Here is a 22,306-nt window from a genome sequence, read left to right on the forward strand (position 1 = left end):
GCTTGTGATGTCCTCCTTGCTACGTCCGTCATTGGTTATTTTACTGTCTTGGTAGCAGAAGTCCTTAACTTCGTCCACTTCGTGACCATCAATCCCGATGTTAAGTTTCTCGCTGTTCTCATTTCTACTACTTCTCATTGCCTTCGTCTTCCTTCGATTTACTCTCAGTCCATACTCTGTATTCATTAGACTGTTCATTACGTTCAGCGGATCATTTAATTCTTCTTCACTTTCACTCAGCGAATCGTATCACTGATATCCTTTCAGCTTGAATTTTAATTCCCCTCCTGAAGATTTCTTTTATTTCCATCATTGCTTCCTCTATGTACAGATTGAACAGTATACTACATCCTTGTCTTACACCCTCTTTAATACGAGCACTACGTTCTTGGTCGTCCATTCTTATAATTCCTTCTTGGCTGTTGTACACATTGTATATGACCCGTCTCTCTCTATAGCCTGCCCCTACTTTTTTCAGAATTTCCAACACCTTACACCATTTTACATTGTCAAACGCTTTTTCCAGGTCGACAAATCCTATGAATGTGTCTTGATTTTTCTTTAGTCTTGCTTCCATCAGTAACCACAGCGTCAGAATTGCTTCTCTCGTGCCTTTAACTTTCCTAAAGCCAAACTGATCGTCATCTAGCGCATCCTCAATTTCCTTTTCCATTCTTCTGTATATTATTCTTGCATGCATGCGCTGTTAAGCTGATTGTGCGATAATTCTCGCAGTTGTCAGCTCTTGCCGTCTTCGGAATTGTGTAGCTGATGCTTTTCCGCAAGTCAGATGGTATGTTGCCAGACTCATACATTCTACACACCAGCGTCAATAGTCGTTATGTTGCCACTTCCCCAATGATTTTACAAATTCTGATGGAATGTTATCTTTTCCTTTTGCCTAATTTGATCTTAAGTCCTCCAAAGCTCTTTTAAATTCTGATTCTAAACTGGATCCCCTATCTCTTCTAAATGGACTCCTGTTTCTTCTTCTATCACATCAGAAAAATCTCCCTCCTCGTAGAGGCTTTCAATGTCTTCTTTCCACCTATTCACTCTCTCGTCTGCATTTAACGGTGGAATTACCGTTGCACTCCTAATGTTATCGCCCTTGCTTTTAATGTCACCGAAGGTTGTTTTGACTTTCCTGTATGCTGAGTCTGTCCCTCTGACAATCATTTCTTTTTCGATGTCTTCACATTTTTCCTGCAGCCATTCCGTCTTAGCTTCCCTGCACTTCCTATTTATTTCATTCCTCAGCGACTTGTATTTCTATATTCCTGAGTTTCTCGGAACATTTTTGTACTTCCTCGTTTCATCGATCAGTTGAAGTATTTCTTCTGTTACCAATGGTTTCTTCGCAGTTACCTTCTTTGTACCTATGTTTTTCCTTCCCAGCTTCTGTGATGGCCCTTTTAGAGATGTCCATTGCTCTTCACTGTGCTGCCTACTGAGCTGTTCGCATATTGTGATCTGAGTCTATGTCTGCTCCTGAGTACGCCTTACAATCCAGTATCTGATTTCGGAATCTCTGTCTGACCATGAACTAATCTAACTGAAATCTTCCAGTATCAGCCGGCCTTTTCCAAGTATACTTCTTCCTCTTGCGATTCTTGAACAGAGTATTCGCCATTCCTTGCCCCAAGCCCATATTTCCTGTAACCTTTCCTTCTATTCCTTCTCCTACAACTGCATTCCAGTCCACCATGACTATTAGCTGTTCATCCCCAATTACATACTGTATTATCCTTTCAATATCTCCATACACTTTCTCTATCTCTTCATCTTCAGCCTGCGACGTCGGCATGTACACCTGGACTATCGTTGTCGGTGTTGGTCTGCTGTCGATTCCGATAAGAACAACCCGGTCACTGAACTGTTCACAGTAACACACTCTCTGCCCTACCTTCCTATTCATGACGAATTCTACTCCCGTTACACCATTTTCTGCTGCTGTTGATATTACCCTATATTCATCTTACCAGAAATCCTAGTCTTCTTTTCACTTCACTTCACTGACGCCTACTACAGCTAGATTGAGCCTTTGCATTTCCCTTTTCAGATTTTATAGTTTCCCTACAACGTTCTAGCTTCTGACATTCCACGCCCCGACTCGTAGAACGTTACCCTTTCGTTGATTATTCAATATTTTTCTCACGGTAACCTCCCCATTTACAGTCTGCTGGTAATGCGACTGGGGGAATATTCCGGAATCTTTTGCTGAAGGAGAGATCATCACGACACTTTTTCAATTACAGGTCACATGTCCTGTGGATACACGTTCCGTGTCTTTAATGCAGTGTTTTCCATTGCCTTCTGCATCCTTATGCCGTTGATCTTTGTTGATTCTTCCGCCTTTAGCGGCAGTTTCCCACCCCTAGGACGACAGAGAGCCCTGAACCTTTGCCCGCCCCTCCGCCCTTATTTGACAAGGCCGTTGGCGGAATGAGGGTGGTGACTTATACCGGAAGTCTTCGGCCGCTAATGCTAATTATTAAGTTTAAGCAGAGGCTGGATTCGAACCCGGGAGCGAAGGAGTTTTAACTACTAATCAAAGACGCTAACCCTAGACCACAGCTCCTGTATCTCTTTCTTATACGCAGTGGTTAAAATTGTAAGTAGGATGTTTAGGTTTTCTTATTGGCAATGTTACGTAGCGCTCTGCATGAAAATCACTGGCTGTGCTGTGTGCAGTCTGTGGCTAGTTTGCATTGTTGTCTGCCATTGTAGTGTTGGGCAGCGGCAGCTGGATGTGAACAGCGCGTAGCGTTGCGCAGTTGGAGGTGAGCCGCCAGCAGTGGTGGATGTGGGGAGAGAGATGGCGGAGTTTTTAAATTTGTCATGAACTGATATATATATTATGACTATTAAGGTAAATACAATGCTTGTTCTCTATTAATATCTTTCATTTGCTAACTATCCATATCAGTACTTAGTGCCTTCGGTAGTTTGAATCTCTTATTTAGCTGGCAGTACTAGCGCTCGCTGTATTGCAGTAGTTCGAGTAATGAAGATTTTTGTGAGGTAAGTGATTTGTGAAAGGTATAGGTTAATGTTAGTCAGAGCCTTTCTTTTGTAGGGATTTTCGAAAGTCAGATTGCGTTGCGCAAAAAAAAATTGTGTATCAGTTTAAGCACAGTCATGTATAAATTGTTCAAAGGGGACGTTTCAAAATTTTCACTTAGGTTTTGGGAATAGCCATGAAGACATTTCGTCAAAGAAAGTATCAATATCAGTAGTCATTTGTTTCACGTATAGCAATCTCTGGCACGAATATAAACATTCGAAGTTTACAGAGGGAAATACACTTACGTATGAAGGACAAATGCTGGCGCTGCATCTTGGTCCACTTAAGACCAAATAATGTGCCTTATAATGTCTCAAATATATATGTTTCAAACATCAAACTATTTAGGAAGATGTTCGCTACAAAAGAAGCATACCTGTGAAAAATCGAATTTTATTTAAATTTTTGACGTCCTACCCCCCTTAAAGCGCCTATGCCTGGGTTTCAAACAGAAATTCCATTTTGTCCAGTACTGAGGTGCTATGCCAATTCAGTTGGAGAGCCCCTACAATGCTGCTGGTAGATGTGAGCCGCTGAGAACCAAACTGGTCTAAGCCAAAAAAATGTAGTCTCTGAGCTATAACACTCAGTTTACTCACAACGCACGGAAATTTGTTGTGGGGAAAAGCGCAACGATAACTCCCAACGGAGCCACTTGAGAGCTCTAAATACACTATGTGATCAAAAGTATCCGGACACCCCCAAAAACATGCGTCTTTCATATTAGGTGCATTGTGCAGTCACCTACTGCCAGGCACTCCATATAGCGACCTCAGTAGTCATCAGACATCGCGAGAGAGCAGGATCGAGTGCTCCGCGAAACTCACGATCAGGTGATCGGGTGTCACTTGTGTCATACGTCTGTACGCGAGATTTCCACACTCCTAAACATCCCTAGGTCCACTGTTTCCGATATGATAGTGAGGTGGAAACGTGAAGGGACACGTACAGCACAAAAGCGTACAGGCCGACCTCGTCTGTTGACTGACAGAGACCGCCGACAGTTGAAGAGGGTCGTAATGTGTAATAGGCAGACATCTATCCAGACAATCACACAGGAATTCCAGACTGCATCAGGATTCACGGCAAGTACTGTGACAGTTAGGCGGGAGGTGAGAAAACTTGGATTTCATGGTCGACCAGCTGCTCATAAGCCACACATCACGCCGGTAAATGCCAAATGACTTCTCGCTTGGTCTAAGGAGCGTAAACATCGGACGATTGAACACTGGAGAAACGCTGTGTAGAGTGACGAATCACGGTACACAATGTGGCGGTCCGATGGCCGGGTGTTGGTATGGCGAATGCCCAGTGAACATCATCTGCCAGCGTGTGTAGTGCCAACAGTAACATTCGGAGGCAGTGTTTTTATGGTGAGGTAGTGTTTTTAATGGAGGGGCTTGCACCCCTTGTTGTTTTGCGTGGCACTATCACAGCACAGGCCTACACTCTTAATTCCCACTGTTGAAGGGCAATTCGGAGATGGCGATTCGATCTTTCAACACGATCGAGCACCTGTTTTTAATGTACGGCCTGTGGGGGAGTGGTTACATGGCAATAACATCTCTGTAATGGACTGGCCTGTACAAAGTCCTGACCCGAATCCGACAGAACACCTTTGGGAAGTTGTGGAACGCCGACTTCGTCCAGGCCTCACCGACTGACATCGATAGCTGTCCTCAGCGCAGCACTCCATGAAGAATGGGCTGCCATTCCCCAAGAAACCTTCCGGCACCTGATTGAACGTATGCCTGCGAGAGTGGAAGCTGCCATCAAGGCTATGGGTGGGCCAACACCATATTGAATTCCAGCATTACCGATGGAGGGGGCCACGAACTTATAAGTCGTTTCCAGCCAGGTGTCCGGATACTTTTGATCACATATTGTACATTCTTCCCCTCGTTCGCGGGAATAGTGGTCTAAGTCAAGTGGCAATGCCCCGTGGTCCTCATGTTCTGTGTTGTCTTGCGTGTTTATTTCCGCTCTAAATTAAGGCAGAAATTGTCTTATAAGGTAAGTTTGCACTCCGTGTCGAAGGAGAGATGTGACGACACTTCTCCCGTACAACGCGTCGGTGCACCAAGCTTTCGGCGACCTACTGACAAGTGCAAGTTCGGCTCAGGAATCTGCACCTGAACACGCCGAGCCTTTGCCAGAGGCAGTTGATGCGGACGGTGAAACTGAGTAAACAGACATGCTGCACTGTGAAGTCTCCTCAAGTATCTGCATGAGAAGAATTACATTTCTAGAAATTTCGACATTTCGAATCAACAATTGTAAGTAGCCTGTTAAGATTTTTATGTTGGTAACGCCATGTAGCGCTCTATATGAAAATCACTGACTGTGCTGTGTGCAGTCTGTGGCTGGTTTGCATTGTTGGAATTTGTTATTGCAGTGTTGGGCAGTTGGCTGTTAACAGCGCGTAGCGTTGCGCAGTTGGAGGTGAGCCGCCAGCAGTGGTGGAGTTTTGAGAGCGGATGGTCTGGACGTGTGTCCATCAGAGACAGTACATTTGTAAGACTGCATGTCATGAACTGCTATATATATTATGACTTTTGAAAACTATTAAGGTAAATACATTGTATATATGACGGTAGTATCTGTTCCCGAAAGAACAGTTACCGTCGATGACCATGCAGCTTTGCTAGAAATGAAATGATAATTAAATTGACACCGTAGCTGCAAGCAGGCGTTGATACACTTCATTGGGGACATGTCGAAAATGTGTGCCCCGACCGGGACTCGAACTCGGGATCTCCTGCTTACATGGCAGACGCTCTATCCATCTGAGCCACCGCGGGCACAGAGGATAGTGCGTCTGCAGGGACTTATCCCTTGCACGCCCCCCGTGTGATCCACATTCCCAACATGTCCACAACACTACATTCGTAGTGCGCCTAATACATTGTTCGTTCTCTATCAAAATCTTTCATTTGCTAACTATGCCTATCAGTAGTTAGTGCTTTCAGTAGTTAGAATAATGTATTTAGCTGGCAGTAGTGGCGGTCGCTGTATTGCAGTAGTTCGAGTAACGAAGATTTTTGTGAGGTAAGTGATTCATGAAAGGTATAGGTTAATGTTAGTCAGGGCCATTCTTTTGTAGGGACTATTGAAAGTCAGATTGCGTTGCGCTAAAAATATTGTGTGTCAGTTTAAGCACAGTCATTTATAATTTTTCTAAGGGGACGTTTCACAATTTGTTGATAACCCATAGGTCAACGCACTGATGAACTATTAGACACCCTCTGTAGGTAGCATTCTAGTAATTAGCAACAATAATGCAATTATTTTAAATCAATTTGTGAGAGGAAAGTGCATAATGGGAGCAACAAGTGCAGACTCACATTAACTGTATCACTTTGCATTTACGTTTAATAAATAAATCGAAGTTATGGGGATTAAAAGACAGCGTATTCTTTCTCAAGTATTCGACTTCACCAAAACTTTGAAAGAAGGGTGCTAAAATTCTTGTTTTATACCACTTTACCTTGCACTATGAGTGAATTTCTGGCAGGGAAAGTGGTTCTCCAACTCTGAAGGACAACAAATAACTAAAATGTCTGTAGTGAACGTAATTATAACAATTCATTTAAACATTTCGTCTCATGAATTACGAATCACTATAAAGCATGAATTTACATAAAACAAAACGTAAAACCTTTCATTTCTCAGAGGTACGAAAATTGAGTTATGCAACTTTGGCTCCCAGTGCCTCATATACACTGAAGTGCCAAAAGAACCGGTTTAGGCATGCGTATTCAATTCCATTCATGACCATTGTGCATTCCGACGAACTTGGTCAATTCCAACACCCTATACGTCCAGAAGTGCTACAGAGTAGCTCTACGAACACTCTTCTGAGCTTAAACACTTCCGCTGGCCACCAAACTCCCCAGACGTGAACATTATTGAGCATATCTGGGATGCTTTGCAACGTGCTTTTCAGAAGAGATCTCCATCCCCTCCTACTCTTACGCATTTCTGGACAGCCACGCAGGTTTGGTTCAAATGGCTCTGAGCACTATGGGACTTAACATGTGATGTCATCAGTCCCCTAGAACTTCGAACTACTTAAACCTAACTAACCTAAGGACATCACACACATCCATGCCCGAGGCAGGATTCGAACCTGCGACCGCAGCGGTCGCGCGGTTCCAGACTGTAGCGCCTAGAACCGCTCGGCCATTCCGGCCGGCCACGCAGGTTTCATGGAGTCAATTCCCAACACTACTCGAGACATTAGTCGAGTCCCTGCCTCGTCGTGTTGTGGCACTTCTGCGTGCTCGCGGGGGCCTTACAAGATATTTGGCAGGTGTACCAGTCTCTTTGACGCTTCAATGTATTACACGCTGCTTGACAGAAGTATGTGAGAGAAACGCTGAACTAAACGTAAATGCTATGGTGGTGACGTGTCTTTCCTCGGCGCTGTGAGATCCGAATCTAAAATCGGAATAGTAATCTGTACGAGCAAGTTGTTGGTGGAGGTGTTTCGTACTCGGTACTGGATCGGCCACTGGAGATCGCACGATCGCCTTTCGCCGCTGGCGCAAACCTCCCACTGCGGGCTTCGTCGAGAGCGCCCTGCACTTGACCGCAGACTCTCCGTATTCTGAGAAGAAGGGTCCGAGCGACGCGGAGTGTTTACCGAGCAACCTGCCGGCGGCCTCGGCCTAACCAAACAAACCCGAGACGATTCGCAAACTTCTTCTTCGAACCGTTTCTACATGTTCCCGTCCGCCGCTCGTGGTCTCGCGGTAGCGTTCTCGCTTCCCGAGCACGGGGTCCCGGGTTCGATTCCCGGCGGGGTCAGGGATTTTCACCTGCCTCGAGATGACTGGGTGTTTGTGTTGTCCTCATCATTTCATCATCATCCAGGAAAGTGGCGAAATTGGGCTGAGCAAAGATTGGATAATTGTACGGGCGCTGATAACCACGCCGTTGAGCGCCCCACAAACCAACCATCATCACCATACTTGTTCCGCTAGCCGACTCGGCAAGCGCCACAGAGGGAAGAGCAGTTTACAGTAACGGATCCAACGAGTGTTCTGTACAAGCAACCTGCTTTGTGGGAGAATGGCACTACCTTAAGTGTCTATCGGCAAATCTCGGCTCGAAATTTTCATTGCAACAGTCGGATTTACGTAAGATGGAGCTTAACAGCATCGCCTGTGATCAGCGGCAGCTCAGGCACCCCGGACAGTTTAGAGTTTCACTGTATACAGTGCAAGCGTTATCCTTTCGTACTTCGTACAGGGTTTAAAATTACAAAGACTCGCCGCAGACTGGCTTTGACCGCGGTTTCTGGGAGGTTTCCCCTGCCGAAAGGCAAATGGTGCTGCTGGAGCTTTCCTGCCGACGCTGTCCCCGCTGGGGTCCCCCCTCGGCGCCATCACCTCAGCTCGCCTGGTGTTCGGCTGAGAGCTCCCTCAACTACGAGTCATTTATTGATTTGCTTATTTACCGCAATCCGCTTTCGTAATAACAACGACGGACCGTTACGTACACACCTAAATTTATGTAGATTTCCGTGATAATTAATTTATTTTACTCTCTTTCTTCTATATATTCTGAGTACTGAAATAAGTTTACAATGTCTCTCACAGGTTTTTTTTGTTAGCTTTAGTTCTCCCCGCTATTGACACTGACGTGTAAGTGACTACCTATATGAACCTCTACACTTAGTTTACCTGTTGCATCTTTTTAGAGCGTACGGCTCTTAAATCCGGACAAATGTCAGTTCCGTCGGAGGTCAGGATTGGCATTCGTGAAAGCCGTGGCTATCTAATAAACGGTCACGAGCTCAAAATGGCAGAGATGTTACGCACAAGTACAGGGTACGTCCTGGGAGCTTCCTTATTTAAAAAAAATCGTAAATCAGAAAGTAATAGAGACATCAATTTGATTCTTTTTTCTTTACAAAGAGTAACATCTAAAGTTTTGTTCCATTAAGTTTTGAAAACGGTTTCTTGAAGGTGGCCTCCGTTCTGCCCAATGCATTTGGAGAGTAAAACTCGGAGGTTGCGGTCCACTTTTTCCAACATGTCTCTGTCGATGTCGGTGATAGCAACACGAATAATGTTCCGCAGCTCATCCAGCATTTGCGGACGATTGGATCTGAGACAGCCCCATAACAAAGAGTCGCAATGGCGATAAATCTGGCGAGCGTGCTGGCCCCCGAAAGAGATGAGGAGAAGGAGCAAGTGTTCCCTCAACACGGACATCTAGGTTCGCGCCGTGTCAGCTGTGGCGCCACCTTGTTGGAACCAGACATCACCCACATCCGCTTCTTCAAGTTCTGTAAGAATAAAGTGTTCGAATATCTGAACACATAGCTCAGATGTGACCTTCATTGGCTTATCGGTCTCTTCGAAAAACCGTGGGCCAGTAATGCCAACTTTAGACAGTGCACACCAAACAGTCACACGTTCTGTACGCAGGGGCCGCTCGTGAAGTTCTCGGGGCTCGTGCCACTCCAATACCGCATATTTTGTTTATCCACGCGGCCAGACAAATTAAAATGTGCCTCGTCGCTGGAGAACACTAAGGCAGCACATGAGGCAGCTCATCGATCGAGACTTCACACTCATCACGTGGATGAAGTGAGTGCACCACTGACAGTTTATACGGGTGAAATTTCAACTCTTCGTGAAGAATTCGTCTGTGCGTTCAGAAATTGCGAGCAGATCGCTTGAGGGAATTCAAAATCGATATGCTCGCCCTCTCGATGTTTTCAGGCGTTCTGCTGGTTCTTGAGGTCCTGGTTTCTTTATCTGCACACTTCCAGTATCCGTGAAGGTGTCTATCAACATAACAACTGATTCACCATGGAACTGATGTGGAACTGTTTCCCGCATGCACGCTGAGTCCTGATGACCGAATGTCCATTCGACAAGTAGGCCGCAACGGCCTGCATGATCGGCGCTGCCTTTCCCACTGCGTGATCGCTACTAAACTAACCTTTAAAAAACCCAAAGTCTCGCACTTTTGACTGCACTGAAACCCACGCAACAGTGAGTAACAGGCTGTGTGCCGCGCGTTTCACATAAGGGAGTTCCCGCGCCGCAACCGCACCCTGTACAACCAAACAGCCGCCATTGTGGAAACTCTTCGCACTGGACGTTCGCCCACCGAAATAGTTCGATTCTTCGACTACGCGAGACCAACTGCCGTGGCCGACAATAATGCTCCGGAGAAGTCTGGGGGAGGTTCCGCTAAACCGGTGAGGAAACCCCTTCCGAGCAAACGCGTGTTACGAATAGCGGCAGTCATCGAAAAGGCTGAGGCACCGATTTCGGAGGAAAGTCGCTGTCGCTGGGGAAACTGGCGTCAGTACTGAATGTAAACGAGCGAACAGAGCGTCGGACGGCAGAGGAGAACGTCATACGAGCCATTTAGCCCAGAAGCGGCTCTCGGATACTGTTGACGTGTTCTGGCCCCTGAGAAGTTCGAACTGGAACACCCTCGGCTAACGCGTCTGGAGCGTATTCGAAAGAGTGGCCAGTAAGACGAGGCACGCGAATGTCGCACCTTTTCGCACCGCTATCCAAGCAGCATTCGCTCGTATGTCGCTGTTCCAAGACTGCGTGCGATCGCTTCAGGACAAGATTGGAGGCTGTCACTGCGGCTGAAGGGCTAACGTCGAGCAATGTTACTCTTGAAACATACCACTACTTACACGTTAAAGGACCTTCATTTTCATTTTTAATTTGTTTTAATCAATTTGTTTTTTTAAAAAAAGTTTGATTTGTTCGGATCTAAGCGCCTAACCTCCACACTCTCAGTCGGGTCTTCCTCGATTGTGACAGTATTAGAGCAACAGGTTTTCGCTTTTCAACTTACATTCACTAATTTGACTGGTGACTTTATATACGCTACTATCAGTACTGTTACCACAGAAAACTACAGTTACAAATATAAAAATTCCCTGTTACATCTACCACTACAGCCACATTTCTTCTTCTTACTCCTCCTTTCACACAGTGGACCTGCCGGCCTGTTCTGTCCTCTTTTCCATCTTTTAACTAGCCTTCCTACGTCCGCCTTTCCTCTGGCTTTGCACTGTAAGGCCACATTTTCATCCCTTGTTTCTCTTATTCGTTCAGTTATTCCTTCCAGTTTTGAGCGTACTTTTATATTTTGGTTTTTATTATAAAATATTTGGGCAACGGCCTCGCCGCTGTGGATACACCGGTTGCCGTGAGATCACCGGAGTTAAGCGCTGTTGGCCGTGGACGGCATTTGGATGGGTGACCCTCCATGCGCCATGCGCTGTTGCCATTTTTCGGGGTGCACTCAGCCTCGTGATGCCAACTGAGGAGCTGCTCGACCGAATAGTAGCTGCTTCGGTCAAGAATACCATCGTAACGACTGGGAGAGCGGTCTGCTGACACCATGCCCCTCCTATCCGCATCCTCCTCTGAGGATGACACGGCGGTCGGATGGTCCCGGTAGGCCACTCGTGGCCTGAAGACGGAGTGCTTTTTTTATTGTAAAATATTTAGGAACCATGGCCAACTTAATGCATTCTTTGACTGCTCGTAAGAAGTTCACTTCGGCCACTTGAACGTGGTTAGAATTTTTCTCTGCAGAGCCCAGGAACCGCTGCCATATCGTCGAAGAGATGCACCTGTCCCATTATAGAATTTCATTTTCGGGCTTCCACGCGTGGTTTCCAACTTTCTGCTTACAGTGCCACTTACAGCCTGATACCTCTGAAGTTTGCTGCACACATCCTTATCTTCGTTGCAGGTATAGATCCCTAGAAAACTAAACTGCTGAACTTCCTAAGATTTTCTTGGTATTTACCATTCAATGGGATTTTTGTTATACATATATTGCTATCTTAAAATTATAATTCATTAAAACTAAGTTTAAAAGATAGATTGCTTCTGGTACGCACTTCATTAAGGTTAGAAGCTCCTCTTGAAAGTGAGCAGCGGCAATAACACAACAGCTCTCACTAAGAATGGAGTCAGAAATTTCTGCTCAGAACACATTTCGCCAATTTTTCTGTAAGTGCAGGTGGAGTGAATTAGTGAACGAAAATTGTTTGAAAAACAGTGCACTGAGTAGCTGCTGATCGAGACACCATCCAGACACGCAACAAAAAAATTGTTCAAATGGCTCTGAGCACTATGCGGCTTAACTTCTGTCGTCAGTCGCCTAGAACTTAGAACTAATTAAACCTAACTAACCTAAGGACATCACACACATCCATGCCCGAGGTAGGATTCGAACATGCGACCGTAGCGGTCGCTCGGCTCCAGACTTTAGCGCGTAGAACCGCACGGCCACTCCGGCCGACAGAGACACGCAACAGGACGAAAATATGTAAGTATGTAAGTACAGAAACGCACGTAAGCTCTACCCACGAAACAGTTATTGATAAATACGAATTAATTTGCTTCATGCCTACATTGCTGATGGCATGCTGTCCAAAAACGATGGAAAAGAACACAAAAACCGGTATATAATAACGCAATTTATTTACCGATGTAATTTTAAGGCGAGCATCTCAACAAAGCAAAGCAAATTGCACATACCGCAATTCTGAGGCTTACAACAGTTAAATTATTATAAATTTCATATTTTACTTTACAGAAATAAAAAAATTTACTCACAGAAGATGACACATAGATGTCGAAACATGTCTGGTTGAATACGAAAATACTAATTGTGTTTGGATAATGCTGATTTTCAAAACAACCCAATTTGCTTCTCGTAGTTTGTCTTCAGAATTTATCATTAGTGCCCTGTTGACAGCGGTGCACTGATAACCCAAAACATTATGACCACCGACCACCGTGACGTTGCATCCAGCCAGATTCGGACGGGAGATCACCCTAGCGAATGCGGGCTTCGAATGGGGAAATCCATTAACATAACAGATTACGAGTACCTTGAAAATGGCGAAGCTGGTCGAATGTTCACGTGCTACTGCCGTGAACACGTACAGAAAGGGGCGGAACGACAGTCAAACTGCTACTAGGCGCTAAGTGGTTGGACGTCCACGACTCTTCACGGAATGTGGGGTTGGGAGGCGTGTCTGCTGTGTGAGGTGGGGCCAGTGATGGTCAGTGGCGCCTCTGCCGAAACAACACAGTGCTGGTGTTTCGGTGGACACCGTTCATCGCCCACTGTGGAACATGGAGGTCTGCAGCAGACCACCGCTATGTGTGCGCGTGTCGAGACAGCGACGCCGTCATTTACGACTGCAGTGGGCACCAGACCATCGCTATTCGACCGTCGATCAATGGGAGAGTGTCGCCCCTTGGGTTGAGTCAGATTTCTGCTACACTAGGTCGACGGCCGTCTCCACAGACGCCGCCAGGGAGGCGAACGGCGCCTCGAGACGTGCAGCACCCCACAGACGCGGGCTGGTAGCAGCAGTGTTATGCTGTGGCAGGCATTGTCCTGCGCTCGCATGGGACCTGTGGTGGCAATGGAAGACACGCTGGCAGCTGCTAACCACCTGCATCCCTCCGAGCTCGGTGTCTCCCCTGACGGCGATGTCACCTTTCAGCAGTACAACTGTCAATGCCTCGGAGTCAGACCCGTCCTACAGTGGTTTGACGAGCATTTCAGTGAACTCACATTGACGTCTCGGCGACCAGATTCTCCCGACGTAAAAGCTGTGGAACCCATGTGGATAGCTGTCGGGCACATTCACCGCGTACTCAATTCAGCGACCCCATATTTACGCGAATTACGCAGCCTGTGCATAGACATCTAATGCCGTACCTCCGAAAACCTACCGACAAACTATCGGATTCCTGATACGCAGAATCAGTGATGTATCTCGTTCCAAAGACGGACAAACAAGCTGTTAAGCAGGCAGTCATAATGTTTTAGCTCATCAGTGTACAGTACGATAACACTAAATCCTGTTTATTTGGATACCTTTCGGTGCTCTTTCTTTCCATTTTCGAATGGCATCGTCTGTATAAACATTAAAAAGAGTAGGCAACGAAATGAATTCTTGTCTTGAACCTTGTTTTATTAAAATCTTTTGCCCTCTTTAATTCGCGGCATCAAGAACAATGTAATTTCCACTACGCAGACACTTGCAGTTTATTAAATGATTTGGGTATCCACGTTCTGCAATAATTTTCCACTTACTCTACATATCAATCTGTCAAATTATTTTTCAAAATCTATGAAATCTGGGTAAGTTGGTAAATTAAATTACCTTCCTTGTATTACTTCTTGCACTGTAAATAAATTATTGCTACATTACCTTACACTTATGAAGGCACTATTAACAACAGATCTCTCATATTCTTTAAGCAGTTATTTAATACAGCTAAATATATTTTGTAGGCAGTGTTTAACAATATGAAACTTTCGTAATTTGAAGTTTTCCTGAGATCCCCCCCCTTTTTTCTTTAACACTGGAGACATTTTCTGCTCTGTAACTATGTTCTGGAATTCTAGCTTTCAGTTAGCGGGTATTGATCGGATGAATAAAAGAAAATCAGTAATCAAACACGTATGATCTGTTCTATATTTATCCCATCAAGTCCTGGACATTTTTTGCATTTTTGTCTTCTTCTTCTTCTTGTGGATTATCTTTGGCTGGCGCCGCATCTTCGCCCTTCTATCTTGACTTTCCTCAACGTTCATATTCCGTGTTTCCATTGCCTCCTCCACATTATTTTGCCATTTGCGTTGTGAGCGACCTCTTTCCTTCCACTGGGATTATTTCCACCGTGGTATGCTATTCGGTACAACTACCAAGTTCCACTAAGTTCATCCTATCCTCACGGCCAAACAACATAAGCTGTTTCTGTTCGACGTCGTCACAGATATCCCCATCCATTTCCACCATTTGTCGGATAGCGTCTTTCTTATTCTATACATCCTAGTACAGCTTGAGCTTCGCCTTAAGCAATCCATCTCAAGGCTGCTACACTCTGCACTGTAGGTTTACACATTCTCTTCTGATCTTTTTCTTTCTCAGAACAGAGTTAATTGCTCTTCTTACAGCTCCTACTTTATTAAACCTACTTGTGATTTCATCATTACTTGCGCTCTGTTCATTAAATAATACCACATTTTGCCTTTTCCATACCACCAATCACTTTTTCATCTACCTCCAAATTATTTACTTTTCCGTTCCAACAGGCAACTACTCACACTTCTTCACGTTCACCTTCAGGCACTGCGGGAGGTGGTTCAGTGTTTAGCACACTGGATTCGCATTCGGGAGGATGACGGTTCAATCCCGTGTCCAGCCATCCCGATTTAGGTTTTCATTGATCTCCCTAAATCACTTCAGGTAAATGCTGGGATGGTTCCTGAGAAAGGCCACGGCCGACTTCCTTCTCCATCCTTCCCTAATCTGATGGGACCGATGACTTTGCTGTATGGTCCCCTCCACTGAATCAACCAACTAACCGTAATCTTCAGACCAGCCTTATTGTATTCCTCTTCAAGCTTGCATATCATATACCTCATACCCTATTATGCTAGTAAAATCCTACTCTATTTGTTTTAGTTTTCCCACAATTTTCTTTTTCAGTAAAATATTCTGTATCTTCTAGGGTTATTAAATCAGTGTTAACATAATCAGTTATATTTTCATAATGGTTACTTGCCCATGGATTATACTACATATTCTTGTAATTTTCTATCCATTATTCCTGACATATTACATTTATTTGTTCCACATCGTATCTGTTTTAGTCTCTTAACATTGTTAAAGCAAAGTGCTATCTGTCATAAACGTCACATTATGTCTCTGCTACAAATGTAACAACCATGATGGGCCTTTCTTGTTAGTGATTCTGCTTTCTACTCATCGGTCTATGTCTTTCGCTTGCTTGATCACTGCAGCAAACAGTCGTATAGTCTTTGTTTCTCTTAAACTATTTCTTTAATTTTTTCATTCCAAATTACAATTCTTTTCTCCTTACGCCATTTAGTTTGCTTACTTACTGCTTCAACTGCTGTCTTATTTATGCAGTATTTGATGTTCCCGATTCCATCATTTTGTGTAGGTGAATGTACTAAATAATAATGCAATCTTTGGTGGTAGAGATCTGAAGCTGAAGGATCTTTTAAAAACTGTAATGTAAAATTGATTGATTTTTCTTTATCTGTAGGGGATGAGCCCACGAGTCTCCTTCACTATATTAGAAATGCTGTTTTGGCCATAACAAAAAATGGTCTCTGAAAATATCACACTGCGTGAAAATTTTAATGTGTTACACTAAGGAAAGAAACAATTCATTTACTAAAATATATAACTCATTTGGCTCATGTGTTGGTCCAAGTGTTTTTATGAATAGTTTTCTTTCGGAAGAACGTTTTAGTTACTATGAAGTTAGTGTATGTAAAAAAACTTCTTCTCTCATTACCATTTGAATTTACAGTATATCCTCCGTATCTCCCCACCACGCCTTTAATCCTGTTATTACCCACTCAGAAATTCCAACCCTCACGTACATAAATCAAGTATGGTTCGTTTATTACCGCACACACAAGCAGGAGCTTTACGTAAACAATATCTGAGTCCTATACTCATCTCTTTTCAGACCAATAATCTCCAGTCACAGGTAGGTGACCTCGCTCTGTTTTCGACCTTAAAAGCGTTAATCACTCATTATGAAAAGTTCAGGGTGTAATTCTCTCCTTCCACTCTGAATCTGTTACCATGGCTATGCCCGTCTGCCCATGAACCTGTTTCTCAACGCCTCTGTATAGAAGCGTATAATGATGTAAATCTGTTGTTTCTCTTAATTTGCCGGCCGCGGTGGTCTCGCGGTTCTAGGCGCGCAGTCCGGCACCGTGTGACTGCTACGGTCGCAGGTTCGAATCCCGCCTCGGGCATGGATGTGTGTGATGTCCTTAGGTTAGTTAGGTTTAAGTAGTTCTAAGTTCTAGGGGACTGATGACCTCAACTGTTAAGTCCCATAGTGCTCAGAGCCATTTGAACCATTTTTTCCCCTTAATTTACTGGTTATAAACTGCAGATTGAAACTAATGAAATTGAAAAATTTAGGAAATTAAGGAGATGGGACTTTGATAAGTTGAAAGAACTAGAAGTTATTCAGAATTTTAGTGAGAGCAATAGGCATCGATTGACTGAAACAAGGGAAAGGAGTACAGTAGACGACGGTTGGGTAGCTCTGAGAGATGAAATAGTGAAGGCAGCAGAGGATCATATAGATAAACAGAAATGGGTTAGGAGAAATCCTTAGATATTACGGGATATAATGAATTTAATTGAAGAAAGGAGAAAATATAACAATGGAGCAAATGAGGCATGTGGAAAGGACTACAAACATCTAAAAAATGAGACTGACTGTAAGTGCAAAATGGCTAACCATGGATGGCTAAAGGACAAATGTAAGTATATAGACCCATATATAACTAGGGGAAAGATAGACACCGCCTACAGGAAAACTAGAGAGATATTTGGAGAAAAGAAGAGGGGCTGTATGGATATCAAGAGCTCAGATGGAAAACCAGTAACAAGCAAAGAAGAGAAAGCTGAAATTTTGAAGGAGTATAGAGGGTCTTTGCAGGGAAACTAGCTTCAAAGATGTAAGTGAATGTCAGATAGAGGATATGATACCGCGAGAAGAATTTGACAATGACCCGTACGGAATTTCCTCACAGCTACTGATACTTCTGGGAAAGCCAGCCATGACAAAAACAAAACTGTTCCATCTGGTGTGCAAGATGCATGAGATAGGCGAAATAGCCCCAGACATCAAGAAGACCACAAACAACATTAATGGCTGCAAATGATCTCCAGGCAGAAGAACATAACTATTTCAAGTCAGTGATCGGTTCAGCTGGACTAAAAGGCCCAGTCTACTCTATGTAAACACAGACCGCACCACTGTGGAGCCGCCGCCAGCTCGCACAGTGTCTTGTTGACAAGTTGGTCTATGGCTTTATGGGATCTGCGCCACACTCAGGACTTACCATCAGCTCTTGCCAATTGAAATCCGTACTCATGTGACCAGGGTATCGTTTCCCAGTCGTCTAGACTTCAGCCGGTCTGGTCAGGAACCCAGCAGAGGCGCTGCAGGCGACGTCGTGCTGTTGGCAAAGGCAGCCTGACCGGCCGTCTGCCGCCACAGCCCATCAACACCGAATTTCGCCTCGCCGTCCTAACAGATGCGTTCGCCGTACGTGACCCACTGATTTCTGTGGTTATTTCATGCACTGCAGCTTGTCTGTCAGCACTGACAACTGTACACAAACGCGGCTGCTCTCGGTCGTTAAGTGAAGCCCTTCGGCCACTGCGTCCTCCGTGCTGAGAGGCAGTGCCCGAAATTTGGTATTCTCGGGACACTTTTGACGCTGTGGGTGTTGGGATATTGAATTCCCTAATGATTTCGGTACATGGATTGTCACATGCGTCTAGCTGCAACTACCATCTGCCGTCAGGGTCCGTTAATTTCCCGCGTGCGGTTATAATCACGTCGGAATCCTTTTCACACGAATGAGTACAAATGACAGCTACGGCAGCTGTACCTCGTGTATGCGATCCTATCGACATCTGTTTATGTACATGCCGCTATACCATCGCTCCTGTCACCTTTTAATGAGTAGATTATGACAAAACTTTAAATTTATATATACGGCGAATAATTGTGCGAAATATTGAAAATGAAATTTTTGTTGCCACTGGAGTCCGCTATATAGAGAACCTGGAAGTGGTACAGTGTTCTGGGATAGCGGTATAATAATGTATGCAATTGTAATCGTAACCAGAAAAAAAAAATTTCCTAAAGTAAATGTCTGATACCACAATACCAATTTTACAGGCTTGTGTGTCGACAGTAATGCTTCTGGAGTCAAAGCATTCATCTGACCTGACAAGGAAGAATAGTAGACAATTCAAACTTCCCAAATTAGAAAAAAAAGAGAGAAGGTCGTCGGGAAATGAAATGAGGAATTCCATTTCGCTAGCAAACGACGCTAACCTGGCAGCGGCGAATTATACTCCAACAACTGACACAAGCTGCAAAACAGGAAGAGCAGAAGGACAGGGTCGCACAGATACGTTGGACGAGGAGTGGGGGACAGATGGTATCGGCGGTGGACAAGCGCGCAGTTCACAGGAACCGCTTTGTGGCATCTGGCGGCGCAATTACAAAAGAGCAGGACAGCCGGGGGCGACAGACAGTGCAGGGTCGCAGCACTGCGACCGGGACAGCGCAGAACGGAGGTGGAGGCGGAGGCAGAGGCAGGCGTAGAGAGGTAGAGAGACGCGCCGGCTCCAAGCATGGGGCCCGGAGCGCTGCTGATGTTGGCGGCGGCGGCGGCGGTGGCGGGCATCACCAGCGCCAACATCGCCCTCGCCGTGAGTACCCGCCCTGCTTCTTCTCTGCGTCAGCCGCTCAAACGACGGCATTTTTCCCCGTGGAATTTCAGACGACCTCCCCCTCTTACGGCTCATCATTGCGGTTCCACGTGACTACCACTACTGGAGCTTTTCCAAACTGTGATCAGTCCCACATGCAGGTGGGAGGAGGGGTTGGGGACGCACCCTCCCCCTCCATCCCCCCCTCCTCCGAAAAAGTTTGGGCTTATACTGAGTACAATGGAAAGCCGAAGAAACTGATACACCTGCCTAATATCGTGCGCGGCTCCTACCAGCACGCCGAAGTGTTGCAACACAACGTGGCATGGACTCTATCAGCGTCTGAAGTAGTGCTGGAGAGAATTGACACCACGAATCCTGCAGGGCTACCCATAAATCCGTAACAGTACGAGGGGGTGCAGATCTCTTCCGAACAGCACATTGCAAGATATCCCAGATACGCTCGATAATGATCACGTCTGGGGAGTTTGGTGGCCAGCGGAAGTGTTTAAATTCAGAAGAGTGTTCCTGGAGATACTCTGTAGCAATTCTGGACGTATGAGGTGTCGCATTGTCCTGCTGGAATTGTTCAAGTCGGTCGGAATGCACAATGGACGTGAATGGATGCAGGTGGTCAAATAGGATACTTACGTAATTGTCACGTGTCAGAATAGTATGTAGAAGTATCAGGAGTCGAATATCACTCCAACTGCACACAACCCACACAATTACAGAGGCTCCACAAGCTTGAACAGTCCCCTGCTGACATGCACGGCCCACAGATTCTTGAGGTTGTCTCCATACCTGTGCACGTCCATCCGCTCGATACAATTTGAAACGAGACACTTCCAACCTCTCAGCATGTTTTCACTCATCAACAGTCCAGTCTCGGTGATGATGGGCCCAGGCAAGGTGTAAAGCTTTGTGTCGTGCAGCCATCGAGGGTACACGATGTTTCGTTCAATGGTTCGCACGATGACGTTGACGGCCCAGCGCTGAAATCTGCAGCATTTTGCGGAAGGGTTATACTTCTGTCACGCTGAACGATTCTCTTCAGTCATCTTTGGTCCCATTCCCGCAGCATCTTTTCCTGGCCACAACAATGGTGGAGTTTAGATGTTTTACTGCAGTTCCGATATTCAGTGTACACTCGTGAAATGGTCGTACGGGAAAATCCCTACTTCATCGTTATCTCTGAGGCGCTGTGTCCCATCGCTCGTGCGCCGACTACAACATCACGTTCAAACTCACTTAAATCTTCATAGCCTGCCACTGTAGCAGCAGTAACCCATCTAACAACCGCGCCAGACACTTGTTTTCGCAGCGACCGCAGCGCCATATTCTGCCTGTTTACAAATCTCTGTATTCGAATACGCATGCCTAAACCAGTTTCTTTGGTGCTCCAGTGTACTTTCTTAATATTATTCAATCTTGATTATGACTGAAAGTGAAAAGAGTTTCAGGGGTAAAGAAGTTGATGAACAACAGCAGATTCACCAACCTAAATGAGGCTGAAACTCTTGTGAAGCAGAGTAGATGGTGGACAGTTTCATCACTAAATCTGTATTCACGCAAGGTTTTCCGTGTAGTTGGAAATAAATAAATAATGTTAGGATACGTTTCAGGTAACTATCTTCCTGTCTCGAGTCTGAGTGCCATACTTAGACATACAAGGCTGCATCTGGGCCATTTCCGAACAGGAAATAATAGAGTCAAGGTCTTTCGAACCTTTGTTCGAAAACTTGTATAAATTAAATTGATGCCTTTCGTGTAGAAAACAATAGTGACTGAATTCAGCAGGAACTGTCACTTGGAGTGGAATAGACCTATAAATGCGAGCATGATCTCAAAGCCCCTGTCCAATCATGTCAAAGTAAGCATCTCCAACCACATAAAAGTGAAGACATTCGCTCGCTTAACTAGCTATTATTCACCGACCAACTTGTATGACAACTTTCGATCCAATTTGTTTGTTATAGTGTGGGTGTGTTATCAGTGAAGAAGGAAGTGCGGTAAACCAGCGTATCCTTACTTCAACTGTACTGCAGATACAAAGAAGGTCACCATAGCATCTCAAATCACTGGAATTAATGCGAGTGATGCGAATCATTTAGTTCGTAATTTCAATTTTTAAAAACAGAAATGTCATTAAGCATCTCATCCACGCCATAATAATTTCTAAGCAAGACAAATTTATTTAACGAGTTGTAAAGATGCCTCTCTTCGATAGCCGACAAAGAAGTCGTTTTCAAGTAAATATATCTGAAATTCTAAGTCACAGCGATCGGCGTTTGATCACTCGTTATTCCTAAGCACAACATTGGACAGAATTCGTGTCCATCAATTCGATATAAAAACAAATAAACAAGACTACCTCCACACCGCTGATCTTATTTCGTGTTTCTGCTGTCTAGATAGGCTACATCAAATAATTAAATGACAACCTTACTAGGGAAAGGTAAGACCTAAATAAGGGATAAGGTAGATAAATTAATAGTAAACGTCGAAGGTGCCGACTCATGTAAGTGGTAACGCGCACTAACAAGGCAGTCCCGGAAAAATTGTATAAAAAGGCACAGCGAAGGGAGTACTATGTGAGACTGATACTTCAGTAACACTGCTGTAAATTAAACAAATATTCATCTAGTTTGTGCTGTTAACACGTTCACGGATCATTTAATGCGAATGAAAACAGAGAGTCGATTCTTGTCGACCTGACCGATCTATTGAAAGGTTTAATCGAGACTGTATTTATATTATAACGTAAAAAGTCACCGTAGGTAAAATTAGCTTTCCAATTTCGGCCCCTGCCCGGAAAAATAGTTTTGCGTGCAAACCTCCCTGTGGTCTGCAAAAATGTCGCTAAGCACTATGGGACTTAACGTCTCAGGTTATCAGTCCCCTAGACTTAGAACTAC

The 22,306-nt window shown here is 44.8% G+C and overlaps 2 protein-coding genes and 1 non-coding gene across 3 annotated transcripts in view; 1 reads left to right on the top strand and 2 right to left on the bottom strand.

Moving 5' to 3' along the window:
- LOC126108932 (speckle-type POZ protein-like) overlaps nt 1-22,306 on the bottom strand; it is a 333,552-nt gene that overhangs the window by 79,304 nt on the left and 231,942 nt on the right. The gene's annotated exons all lie outside the window — the stretch shown is intronic.
- Trnat-ugu (transfer RNA threonine (anticodon UGU)) lies at nt 5,795-5,869 on the bottom strand. The gene has a single exon. It is a non-coding gene; the product is annotated as a tRNA-Thr (tRNA).
- LOC126108930 (uncharacterized) overlaps nt 19,168-22,306 on the top strand; it is a 102,993-nt gene continuing 99,854 nt past the window's right edge. Inside the window, exon 1 of the mRNA XM_049914300.1 lies at nt 19,168-19,388. Coding sequence (XP_049770257.1) covers nt 19,311-19,388 — 78 coding nt within the window. The 5' untranslated portion in view covers nt 19,168-19,310. The remainder of the gene's footprint in view (nt 19,389-22,306) is intronic.

This window comes from Schistocerca cancellata, chromosome 11 (assembly GCF_023864275.1).
Source record: "Schistocerca cancellata isolate TAMUIC-IGC-003103 chromosome 11, iqSchCanc2.1, whole genome shotgun sequence".
Lineage (NCBI taxonomy): Eukaryota > Metazoa > Arthropoda > Insecta > Orthoptera > Acrididae > Schistocerca > Schistocerca cancellata.